The 12,341-nt window shown below is 31.4% G+C and overlaps 1 protein-coding gene across 4 annotated transcripts; it reads left to right on the plus strand.

Annotated features, from left to right (window-relative positions):
• The first annotated feature begins 7,048 nt into the window (after window positions 1–7,048).
• LOC141693494 (putative nucleoredoxin 1-2) lies at window positions 7,049–11,262 on the plus strand. Of its 4 annotated transcripts, none has more exons than XM_074498621.1 (5): window positions 7,049–7,533; window positions 8,808–8,922; window positions 9,031–9,190; window positions 9,787–10,299; window positions 10,540–11,262. In XM_074498621.1, exons 4-5 carry the CDS (start codon window positions 10,252–10,254, stop codon window positions 10,948–10,950), a joined length of 459 nt encoding a protein of 152 aa, XP_074354722.1. In that variant the 5' UTR covers window positions 7,049–7,533; window positions 8,808–8,922; window positions 9,031–9,190; window positions 9,787–10,251; the 3' UTR covers window positions 10,951–11,262. The 4 variants fall into 4 exon arrangements, with proteins under 4 accessions (XP_074354722.1, XP_074354723.1, XP_074354724.1 ...); XM_074498622.1 differs by having other exon boundaries at window positions 8,819–8,922; XM_074498623.1 differs by having other exon boundaries at window positions 8,876–8,922.
• The last annotated feature ends 1,079 nt before the right edge of the window (window positions 11,263–12,341 follow it).

Raw genomic sequence — 12,341 nt, forward strand, 5'->3', positions numbered from 1 at the left:
AAGTACATCTAAGTAAACATGTAAATATATAGAAAGTACAACTAATTTTTACAAAATTTAAATATGTTAATAATTAAATAAGAAATAAGTATACAAATGCGTATAAATAAACATGCAATGCTTAGAAGTACAACAATGACCCCCCATTTAATTGAACCAACACACTACTTTCCTATTCATTATTAAATAATTAAGTATATGTCATGAGTTGCATAGATGATAAAAAGGGTGTATATAGTAAATATGATGTCGTTATTTTCCTAGAATGAAAACTAATACGAACCCATTATATTTTCCCTTATTGCATGAAACTCTAAACCATTTTACAAAAGTTCAATAATTACTATATAAGTATTCTTTAAATAATCATTTACTTTTGGGTAAATAAATTAGAAAAATTATTTAGGTTAGATTTCAAAAAATATAGTCCTAAAACTGTAAATTTATTAGTTAGATTACATTTAATCAACAACTAATTTGAAAGAGATAAGACCACATATAGACTATATATAACATTAATGTGTTATCCTAATTACCTATATTTGCAAACTTATTTAATTTATTTTGTGTGTTCTTTATATGTATATTTTTTGCTCCTCTTTATACATATATATGCATTTTTATTTATATATATATATATATATATTTATAGGTATTGTGTGATATATAGAGTAAATGAATGTGACTGTCTTAATTTGTTTCAATTGTGTTGTTCATATGATTTTTTTTATGTGTACGGTGTATTCATGTTTATACATATATATGTATAAGTATGATGGAGAAGGAGAGAATAAACGTGGCTCTCTATAGTAAACTAATAACCGAATGTGTTTTTCATCTATATTTTATAAAATTTTTATGAACTTGGTAAGAGTTAAATCTCACTGTTATATGTTCTTCAAAGGCTTGAGTTTTTTGAGCTTCATTAGTTGTTATTGTTCATTTTTTATGATTTAATATGAATAAAATATGTAAATTATATAATTATTAAGTTGTATTGTTATTTTGTGTCATGTACATCAAGTTTCGATTATGTATACATATGTTTGCGTAAGAGCTAGAGGGGGGTTTATTTGCATCTTTATTTGATATGGGTTTAATGTTGTTAGTTCTCTATGAGTTGTATTTATGAATACTAGTTAAGATTTCTAAGTTTAATCGTATGATATGAAATGAGAGTATGTAGAATTTTATCAATGCTTTTGATCTTGTTTTATTACTTTTTCATTATTTTGACGATTTATCTGACTTAGAAATTATGTTTTTTTTTGTTATATTTAGTATCTTGCATGAATGATATCTAATTACTTGGAAATATTTTCTAATTACTTTGTAGTATGCAGGGAAAATGCTAATCAGAGACATGGGACGTGGTCGTGGACTTAGTCGAAGAACTTGTGCAATTTTACGAACACCTAGTCTACCTTCTCCACGCAATCAGAACACCCGTAAGATTACCAAAAACACTTGTAAGACCAATATAGAGACCCGGGCATGGAAATGACCTAGATCACATTCCGATCGCAAGTTTAGGGAAAAGAAACCAAGAACACCATGCCGCATCAAATTCCAAGTGGGCCAGTAATTATGTATATATGTTTATCGTATAAATCTCATTCAACTTCAAAATGTATGTGAAAAATATGAATAAGATTAGCTCATAGATTATCTCATAGATTATGAAGCTTTTGTGTTTATGACTGACTACATTAAAATTAATTTTATAGTATACACAATGATACAACAGTGAAGATATTGAATGCGACTATTTGTTCAAAATGGGCAGTTGGGCATACACGTGTATTGCCATTCTTGCACAAAATTCGAAATGGGCTGAAGAAGTTACCAAGAAGTTTGTTGTATGTTATTTTTATTTTTATAATTATGTACATTACACACACCTAAGTTCTTTCTATTAATTAAGGCATTTGAAGATGCAAAAACCCGAAAAGGCTAAAGAGTGTTTAGAATTATATGTCAAAAAGAGTATTAAAAAATTGGTCAATCAGTTCTCCCTCTCTCTCGATGAGAGTCGGCCGCCCCATCTTCCTTTAACCCTAATCATCACCCCTCCTTCTTCACCCTTCTACCCATCTTCATCTCTATCTTCATCCTCTCTCTTCATCCATACAACATTTTTATCATTTGTTTTTAACTTCCTTTCAATAAATATTGGATTCTGTTCAAAAATTCGCTTCTTTTTCGTTTCATTTAATTGAGTTATTATTTATAGATGGTGTCCGGAAGGTAGATAGTTGGGGTGCTTTTGATACGGTAGTGAAAAGCGCATGTGCTCACCTCTCACAAAATATTTTTGTTCATAACACGAGGGCCCTCTCAGTTTTTGCAATTGAGTCCTTTGAACATTGTACGATCCATGGAATTAATGTGAGGGCAATTGTGAAACTACTGTTTTCGGTGGAGATGCAGGCTGGATCGCTCGAGAAACCATTATCTTTATTTTTAATTTTCAGAATATTTGTATTCAGTCAGTTAAGCAATCCGGAAACAAAGAGGCTAATTATTTAGTTCGTCTATTTGTTTTTCAACCTGGTTGCATGATGAATTGGGGGTTTGTATCGATTGAATTTTTTTCATGTTATTAATGAAATATGCTATAAATTTGGAAAAAAATAAATAAATAAATTGGTCAATCAAGAAAAGGGGTGGTTCGAAGAAAGTGTAGAGTTTTCCAAGAATGCTATAGACATAGGCATTTTCATCATTATTTCACAATGACATAGAAGAATTATAAGCTAATTAATGATTATATGATTTTTATACTCTCGTGTGAAAGGATTTTCGCATGGCCTACAACCTTAATTACCTATTATATTATAATTGAAAATGTGATCAAGAGATTCTCAAATTCATTTATATTTTTTTATCCCTATATAATATTAATAATTTTATTTTTCTAATCTTTTTTTACATAATTAGATGTTATTGGTGCACTACTTATCATTTTTTTTTCTCATTTTCTTTTCATTAAAAGCATTTCTTTGTGATTACATATTGTTTTTGTTTACATTTGAATTTAATTGTGGATTAGCAATTTATTTTATATATTAAATTTTGGGTTCTTTGGAGTTTATTTTTGTTTTGGATGATTGTTGGCCAACTAAATTTATTTTAAATTTATCTCCACACGTGCTAGGCTTTTAAACACATACAAAACAATACTTATAAGTAAAGTAAAATTAGTTTGAAATTATTATACAATTGATATATTACATATTATATAGACTTTGCTTGATAGAAATGTTGGATAGATATTATTTAAAACTTTTGTCTATATAAAGTAATTGTTACTTATTTCAATTTTAAAAATTTAATTTATAGTTAATAATCAATAAAAAGATGTTATGGCTATATAATTTATATAAAAGTAAATGAAATAAACTCTTCTTTGTTGTAGTTTTGAGTAATGTATACAAGAGATAACTAATATTATCAATTTAAGATATCTTCATATAGATCCTCACAAATTTAACAATATTTGATTAATAATAATTAACATGATACTAATTTATCTATTATTTCCAAACGGGTTACTACGATTACATTGCTTGAATTTAAAAGATAATAGATAATAAAAAAATTAGTACAACAAGGACAGTGACAAAGAGGATGACTACCACCTCCTTGGACAATCAGATGACACCCTCATTCGAATCAGATGACCTAATACGAGACATGAGACATGGTTTATAGATGGTTTATAGGAAGAAGGGGCAAAACAGACGGAGACAGTGGGGTCAACTGTGATGGCTGCCGCACTTTTTCGAGTTTTGAGGCTAGATTATGCGGAACTCCCTTTAGTCCCAACTGTGATAGGGTGATCTTTCCTATCACCTCCTGTGCAAAACATTACACTATTTTAATAAAATTAAATAAAAATCAATATAAAAGAATCAAAAATAGAATTAGTATGTATACCTCCCCGGATCTTTGATGTATAATGAACAATCCCTGGTAAAGCTACACATATGAAAAAATTTAAGGATTAAAAGTGCCAACCTATAATAAAAAGCAAATCAAAATCTTATTTATTAGAAATTAGTTGTACCTTTAGCACAAAGACCCTGATGTCTTCCCGGGATCCGCTCTCCTCACCATCTTTGCAGCTCAATTGGTTGGTCATATACTAAATTTTGAAGTTCTGGAATATGGTAAGATTGGGGCGGCCGTCAAGGAATTATGGATTATGGAGTATGTGCAACACCCTTAAGTTTATATAGGCGCTGGTATATAAAACATTAGAAATTTGTAGGAAATTTCTTAGAAATTTCTTTACTAATATTCTTCAATCAAGTAATTTTTCCATTTGTCTATTATTTTTTTAGTTCATATTCTTTGTAAGGTTTAAAAACAAAGAAATAACTTTTTTGTTTGTTTTTTATAGTTGTATGATAAATATCAAAATAAAATATTTATTAAATTTATTATTTTATTTGGTAATCCAAAAACACAATTACAAATGATAAATTTTTGAATTTTGTAATCCGTGCATATTTCCCACTCTCTCTGTCTCAATTCTATACATTTTCAAAGTGACTCAAAATTGTAAAATTTTATTATATAGAAATTAACTACTCACTAGTTATATATATATATATATACAAATAATCAAATAGAAACTAAAATTAAAATAAAAACTAGCTTAGATCAATCTAATCCAAGGGCCCTAGATGTAGTACACACTATATATATGCTCCCTCCTACACATAATTCCAGTTTTTCCCCTCGATTTTTTATTTAATTTTTCCAGTTAATCGGTGAACTTTTTTTGAAATCCGACTTCACTGTATTTTTCTCCATATGTGCCATGTTTTGACGTGATTTAACAAAAAAATTATTTTAGTTTTTAGTTTTCATTATAACGAGGTTTGTATTAGAGTAGCCCCTATATATATATATAATATTAATGAGTACCATTACTTTACTCAATTTTCTTACTTTTTTTCTTCAAAATTACACTATTTCTTAATACCAAACCATATGTATATATTTCAAAGGGACCGAGAGAGTAATATTTAAAAGTTCTACATGAATCATTCAAATTTGAATTTTTAAAACTAATTTACTTATTTTTTATGAAATATGTATTTCTAAATTAATTAAGTTAAACAATTTATAGGAGTAAAGAATTGGTACTAAATACAACAATTTTTTTTCAACCACATTATGTAATTTATAAAAAAATATCTTAGTGCAAATATATTATATTATATAATTTCAAATAATATATTAGTGTTTTTCCAAAAAATAAAATGGTGTAATACAAAAATGATCAAAATAGACTATTTATGACCATTTTCAACAATATTTCTTATGAAGTTGGTCGGTTACATTGTGATCCGATATAATTGATGAAAATATTTCTTTGTTTGTCTATAAACATGAAAAAGACCAACAAACCAAAGTTGACACGGACCACCGTGACATCCTAGTCAACCTTGACACGTGGCACATACATGCCAAGTAGGAAAAACGGGGACCAAGCAAAGGTGAATTGTAGATTTAAAAGTAACCAAAAACTTGGTCGGTTATCAAACTTTATTAAACATTCACGTTGCTCCCATGTAAATGGGTGGGACCAATACTCAAGAAAATGAAAAAGTTATTTATTACCTTTTTGATCCGTAATGACCATTATCATAGATCGAAAAGTCATTTCCGACTCAGACTCATCCAATTTGACATATTTGGTCGTAAGTTAATATAGGTGAAATTAATACAAACAGGTATTTAGAAAGTACACAAGTGAGATATAGACATCATAAGTTATATTCTAATTAATGATTATATGATTTATAAGTTCTCCTCTAAAATGATTTTTCCATGGCCTCCAACCTTAATTTCCTATTATATTATAATCACAAAATATGCTCAAAAGATTATAAAATTCATTTATATTGTTTTTGGCCCTTTTTTTATTAAAAGCATTTATTTATGACCTATTGTTTCTCTTTTTCTTTTAATTACAAGTATTATTAGTGACTACATATTGTTTTTTATTACATTTGAACTTAGTTGTGGATTAGTTTTTTTTTTGAAGTTCGCTTCTTCCGGTTTTTCCATCATCCAAGTCATGTTCTACATTCTTGTTAAACTGCGCTTCTAATTCACTCTCACGATTATTTACCTTTGTACTTAATTCTTGCACATGTTGTTCACTAGAAACCTTAGTTGACATCGAAACCAACTATGTACATTTCCACTAGCCAGTTTGGTGTGTGGCTCTTTCCATCAAAATCGTCTGCATTTGTCCATCTCTGACTATAGCTTTTTCAACGTTGGAGCCATCTCCTCGTTGTTGGAAGCGTTACCTTCTGTGTTTATCGGGTTTCGTGGTGGTTCGCTGGTGGAAATGATGTAGGTCTGTAGAAATCCTTAGCAATTTTCCACATACGGCGCCAATTGTTTTTACCAAATTTATGTGTGTTAATGCTAATAATATATTTATAAGTTTTTAATGAAAGAACTAGAATTATAACGTAATAAAAATAGCAACACTACACCATATAAGGCCTATCGCAACACCCTGTTTAAAGAATGTTACCTAATATGTTACCCTAGATATGGTACTAATCAGATAATCTAACATTGTGGTTTTTATGTTACCTAAGCCAAAAACCTGATGTTGCATTAGGTACAAAGTGTTGCAGCTTGGAACATTTTTGTCAAAGTGTTACTTTAGAGTATTAAAACATAATTTTAATATTTTTTAATATTAAATATTAATTTTAATTCATTTTTCAAGAATCTTAGCTGATATACTAATACAAATTTAATAAATGAGATATATGGTACACGGATATTTTTTATAACAAAAAAAATATAAAAATGTAACATACGAATTTATATAAAATATTAAAATATGTAAAAATTGTATAATTATTTGAATATTAATTATTACATAATTGTTGCAGTTTGGACCTGAACATATATCCAAATTTTGGACCTGGTAATTCGGAGAGAGAGGGAAATTTTGGGTAAAAAGCTGCCCAAATTTTTTGGACAAATTGAAAAATTTGACATCTCCCTCGTTACACATCTTTCTCAGTCCGCATCTCATTCTCTCTCAACACACACTCTCTCTGTTACCCATCTCTCTCAGCACGCTCTCTCTGTCTACTCTGTCGCTAATCTCTCTCTACCACTCTCTCTACCACTCTCTCTCGCTGCCATTTTCTGACCATAATCTTACTATCATTCTTATTGTAGTACATCTATTGACCCATCTCTGTCTCTCTCCAACTGCGTTGTCTCTCTCCCAACCCCGATTTCTCAGTCCCAGTTCTCACTGCCTCGCTCTTTGTTATTCACACCGACTATATAATTAGATCATTGAGTCTTCAAATTAATTGATTCAAAGCTACGGTCGTGCCTAATTTGAAAACTTCAAATTAGGGCTTCTTACAATTGGGATTTCAAATTTTTAGTTTAAAATAGGGCCTTCAACTAATTTTATGCCTTTGATTTCAGGTCTTCTTTGGTAGAATTGGAGCTTTGGAGTTTCAATTTTAGGTATTTTGATTATGATTTTTGGTATTTTTGGGCCTTTTTTAAATGTTGGATACATCAACATATATGTTTGATTTTAGAACACTGCTTATAAGAGACTAGTTGGTAATCCTTTGTCTGATGATGTAAAGTTTGCTTAATATTTTGATTTAAGGATTGCTTGTTTCTTTTTAATTTAAGAATATTTTTTGTTTTTTAATTTAAGTGTATGTGATCGGAACACCTGTGTCCTCTATGTCTTAATAGTCCCAATAAGGTTATAAGTAACATACATAATTGTATAAAAAAAGATTAAGCATGCGCTATTTACATTTCAGTTACACATGGTAATTTAGAGATCAATAATTTGTATATCAAAAATTCAAAATGATAGCAAACGATATCTGAAATGCTTGATGCTATCTTACCTTTTTAGAATATTTGATTGTAAGTGTTGCCTGTAATATAAGGTTTGTTTGAATCAAGATTGTTTTACTCAGAAGTTGTTCTTTTATTTTAGAAGTTGGTTTTGATGCAAATTGAATGTTTAGTCCTTTACGCTGTCTCTGTATTATTTCTCACATACTTGATGTTTTCTAAAATATGATATCTATGCAAATGACTACAAATATTGTGCGTTTAGTTGACTTCAGTTCTAACATTATATAGATAAACCAGTCAAGACCATCCCAAACAAATAAAAGAAAATGAGTTTATGCTAGTACAACTAGTAATGTTCCAGAAGCATCAAAACCTCATACAGAGATGCTCTGTGTGTGTGACCGCGAGAAACGAGCACGTAAGAATGCACTGCAGTTGCTTTCCGTTATATATCAACTAGAAGAAAGGGTAACAGAATATGATTCAGATAGATTATTACTATTTCTTCTGCTGGATGTAGCTCTTGAAGTTGAATGTTACCCACTTCAGAATAGGTTTTAATATGCAGGTTTGTGGCATTTCAGTATGCTAATAGTAGAAGTGTAGAGCAGTTATCAGAAGCCTACTGTTTCAGACTTCAGACTTAATAGAACAATGTAAATTCACGGATTTACTTTGAGAAACAGGGCATGTTGAATCATAATTTAGACGTGGTATATTTGTGTGTGCAGTGTGTAATATGGACGCCCTGGTGTGCATAACCTTGATTTGCATATTATTTACTGATCTTGTTTTGTATATTGAATTTAGACTTAATCAATCTCATGGCTGATGTTGTTGAGCAAGATGATTTTAATAAAATGAATGCCAGAAACATTTTTATGGTTTTTACACCAAACATGACTCGGGTATTTTAGCTCGATTTCAGGTATAAAAATTTAATTAAAAGTTTGGTGGTTCTGATTTATTAAGATTTGAGTTGCAGCAAATTCATTTATTCTTGATGTTCCTCAAGATTCCCCAAGCTCTCAGGTATATTCAATTAACTCGTTACTCGCGTCTTTTTTGATGTAATTGTGGTAATTGAAAAGTACGTACTTTAAAGATCACTTTTCTTACAAATGTTCTATAATTTTTCAGGGACCTTTTGCTCTCTGCCGAATAATAAAAAAGAATGAGCAAGGAATTAGCATGATCGAGATAAAATGCACACTACTAATGTTTAAAATTAGACGACTGGCTTGCTTAAATGTTTCAAACCTGACCCCTTACACTGCCATCTGCTGGATCCATCATATATGTTAGTTGCTTGTATTAGTTACTAGCTTGTTTTCAAAGACCCCCTGTTTGTTCTACTTCTAGTTTTGTTCTAGGGTCGTAATCTTTGTACTTGGATACTTCTGACTTCTATTGGAACCCTGAACCATTTTGTTGGTCTTAACACTGCTTCAATTGTTACTTAACTCAGGATTCAGCACATTAATAGTATTTGCAGAACATGCTCATTACATATATCTATACAATACATTATGTGATGTACCTTGATTGTGCAGAACATGCAAAACCTTCGAATAAAAAAAAATATTAACATTTTGTGATAACTGCCTTCTCTTCCATGCCCTGGACTTTTATCCCCTACTCTGATTTTACTTCCTGCCAAAATTTGCTCAAGACATTTGGATTTAAGTTTGTATACTGTATGTACATAGGTTGTGTTAAAAATGTTTGATATTTCGACAAAGAAAAAACTTTCTGTATGTGTTTGTGAAGTGCAATTTAGTCTTTAATTAATTATGATATCTATTTAAACTCTTCATCATTTTACCCTCCTGCATTCTCATCTGAATCCTGATTAATCAACAATTATCTTACCCTTGCATCTGTTAATAATTACAGGTACACATTCAGAGTCTTGAAGACAAGGTGGTCTCCCTACATTTCTTTGAAGAGGGTTCTTCCCCCTTCTTACCCTGGCCTCACCGCGGAACTCATGACAGCTTACGAGCAATTACCCAAAACTAAGAACTTTGAGGTTGTGCTCTTCTATGTCTATGACACGGCAAGTACTCTTGGTTGTACAAATGAAGATACATTCTGGAACAAATTCAAGACAATGCCTTAGTTGGTGATCCCGTTTAAAGACCCGACCATTAAGAAGTTAAAGAGGATCTGCCACTATCCCGAAGATTTGGTAGGGCTGGCTCCAGATCCCGGACTTGTTATAGTTGGACCTCGAGGGGAATTCTGCGAACCATATGCTGCCGATGTTTTTATGAATTCTGGAATTCCAGCATACCCATTCAGTTGCAAAAAAAATGGTTGATTTGGTGGCTGGAAAAAGCAAAGAGTGTGAAGTTGGACATGCTATGGGATTCCAAAACTGTCCTCAGACGAAGAGATAAATCTGAGGCAAGTTCTTTCAACATTTAATGCATCTTTAAAACTGTCAGATTCTGTATCCTCTTGAAGTTTGTTCTCCGTTCTCTTTCGTTAATCTAGACAAGTTCCCTCTATTCTAAATTGGTATAAAATCCTGTTGCAACTTGCAATTTCCTTTATTTTTAGCGGTACACAACTTGTTTACAGTCCATCACTTGTTGCGATTATGTTGATCCTCTGAATGAACTTTTATCCGTTTTCTCTTTATAGGTTGAATTCTCCGAAGTTGTTGGGAAGAGAATTATACTTCTTATTGGGATTAGTTGGGTTCGAGTTGCTGCAGATTCCCTTTCAATTCTAAAGTCGAAGTATAGCATGTTGAAGGACACAGATGATGACTTTGAGGTAATCCAAATCTTCGACTTGAGTGAGCTAGCTTATTACAAGGAGCATGTTGCAGATCTACCATGGCTTGTACATCATTTAGGCTCACATCAGCTATCATTGTTACTTCCTGCTTCGAACCGTGCTCTGCTTATTGCCTTCAATCGCCATGGACAAGTTGTTAGGAGGGCAACTACTCCATGCTTTAAAGTCAGAGTAGATGCAACATTCCCCTTCTATGCTGCTGGTGATTTGGAAGAGGAGGTTTATAGTGAGCTGTACATACGCTTTAATTGATATTATTGGCAGGAGGATAATATTTTTCATGATTTAAGCACGGAGAGTGCATAATTGGGTGCTCGTCGAATAGGTGTATTTGGAATACCCCCTATTGGATGTCTTTCATCATAGAGGACACTACAAGGAGGAGTGCAAAGACAATGTGCAGAAAATTACAATGAACTAGACTTGTAATGTTTGTATTTAGTAGATTAAGAAGTTTGGGATGTATTAGATATAGTACATTTAATTGCACATCGGTTTTATGAAATTGTATTGTTGGATGGATCGTTTAGTTAATGAATTTGTTTTTGGGATTGCATAAATATTAACAACAAATTTTCATTTTTTTTATTAGCAAAATGTTACATATGCTTTATAAAATGTTACAATAACAAAAAAATGGGACCCATATTCCATGTAATAACTGTGGGCCCTAATGTGGGTCTCACTTTTTTAAAAATATTTTAGAACTTTAAGGTAACATAAAAAACAAGTTACAACTATCTCTCTTTCTGTTGCATTAGCAAGTTAAGGCAACATATAAACAAGTTAAAACACGATGTTGCCTTAGGCACCAAAGATGTTACCTTAGACCCCTAAGGTAACATGAAAAAACCTATCTTTAAGAAAATGTTACCTTAGCTTAAAAATGGGGCAAAAGCAACATATTTACCACCTAATATAACGTTTTTTTGGTGTTACAGTAGGCATTTTATGGTGTAGTGCAAGTAAAAAACACCACGATTTGGTGAGGCGGAAAATCCCGTAAAGGATCAAAACCGCAGGTGGGATTTGTAGCCCAGCCTAAAAGAGATCCACTATATCAAAATAACGTAGCTGAATTACAATGTAAGAAGTAGTGTATTTTTGTGTTCTACTAGAAGACTTGCTCTAGTCTATGTATTTTCTACTATTTATCCCCCTCTAATCTTCATGCCGTTGTCTCTCTTTTTTATTTGAATTGCCTTCTATCCTTTTGTTAGCTATTTTTTCTCTTCCCATCTCTCTTACCATCTTCCACCTTCTTCTCCACTTTTTTGATGCTTATCTCCTATTTTTCAGGTTTGTTATTGAATCCTTCTACACGTCTTTGGCTCTCTTCTTGTAGCTGTCTATGTCGACATGTCGCATGCAACTTCTAGTCGTCATGTCGTAGAAATACTTGATATAACAAATAGCAAGTACGTATCTTATTGTCTCCATGCGTACTACTGGAGCAAAATTTTCAGTTAAATTAATTTCTGGTTGCTGAGAAGTACCCCTTAGATACTAATCTTGCTTTGTGCTTTTGGACTGTTCCATCTTTATTATATTTTGTCTTATAGACCCACTTCAGTCCTATGACAACTTTATAGACTCCTAATTACTTTTGGCTGATAGCCAGGGCCACCATGTGTTAGATAGTT

This window comes from Apium graveolens, chromosome 10 (assembly GCF_009905375.1).
Source record: "Apium graveolens cultivar Ventura chromosome 10, ASM990537v1, whole genome shotgun sequence".
Classification (NCBI taxonomy): Eukaryota; Viridiplantae; Streptophyta; class Magnoliopsida; order Apiales; family Apiaceae; genus Apium; species Apium graveolens.

Excerpts from the sequence above, each read along its gene's own strand:
- LOC141693494 (XM_074498621.1), top strand. The coding sequence starts at position 10,252 with ATGCTATGGGATTCCAAAACTGTCCTCAGACGAAGAGATAAATCTGAG. Across the intron at positions 10,300-10,539 it reads GACGAAGAGATAAATCTGAG|GTTGAATTCTCCGAAGTTGT; the intron begins GCAAGTTCTTTC and ends TTCTCTTTATAG.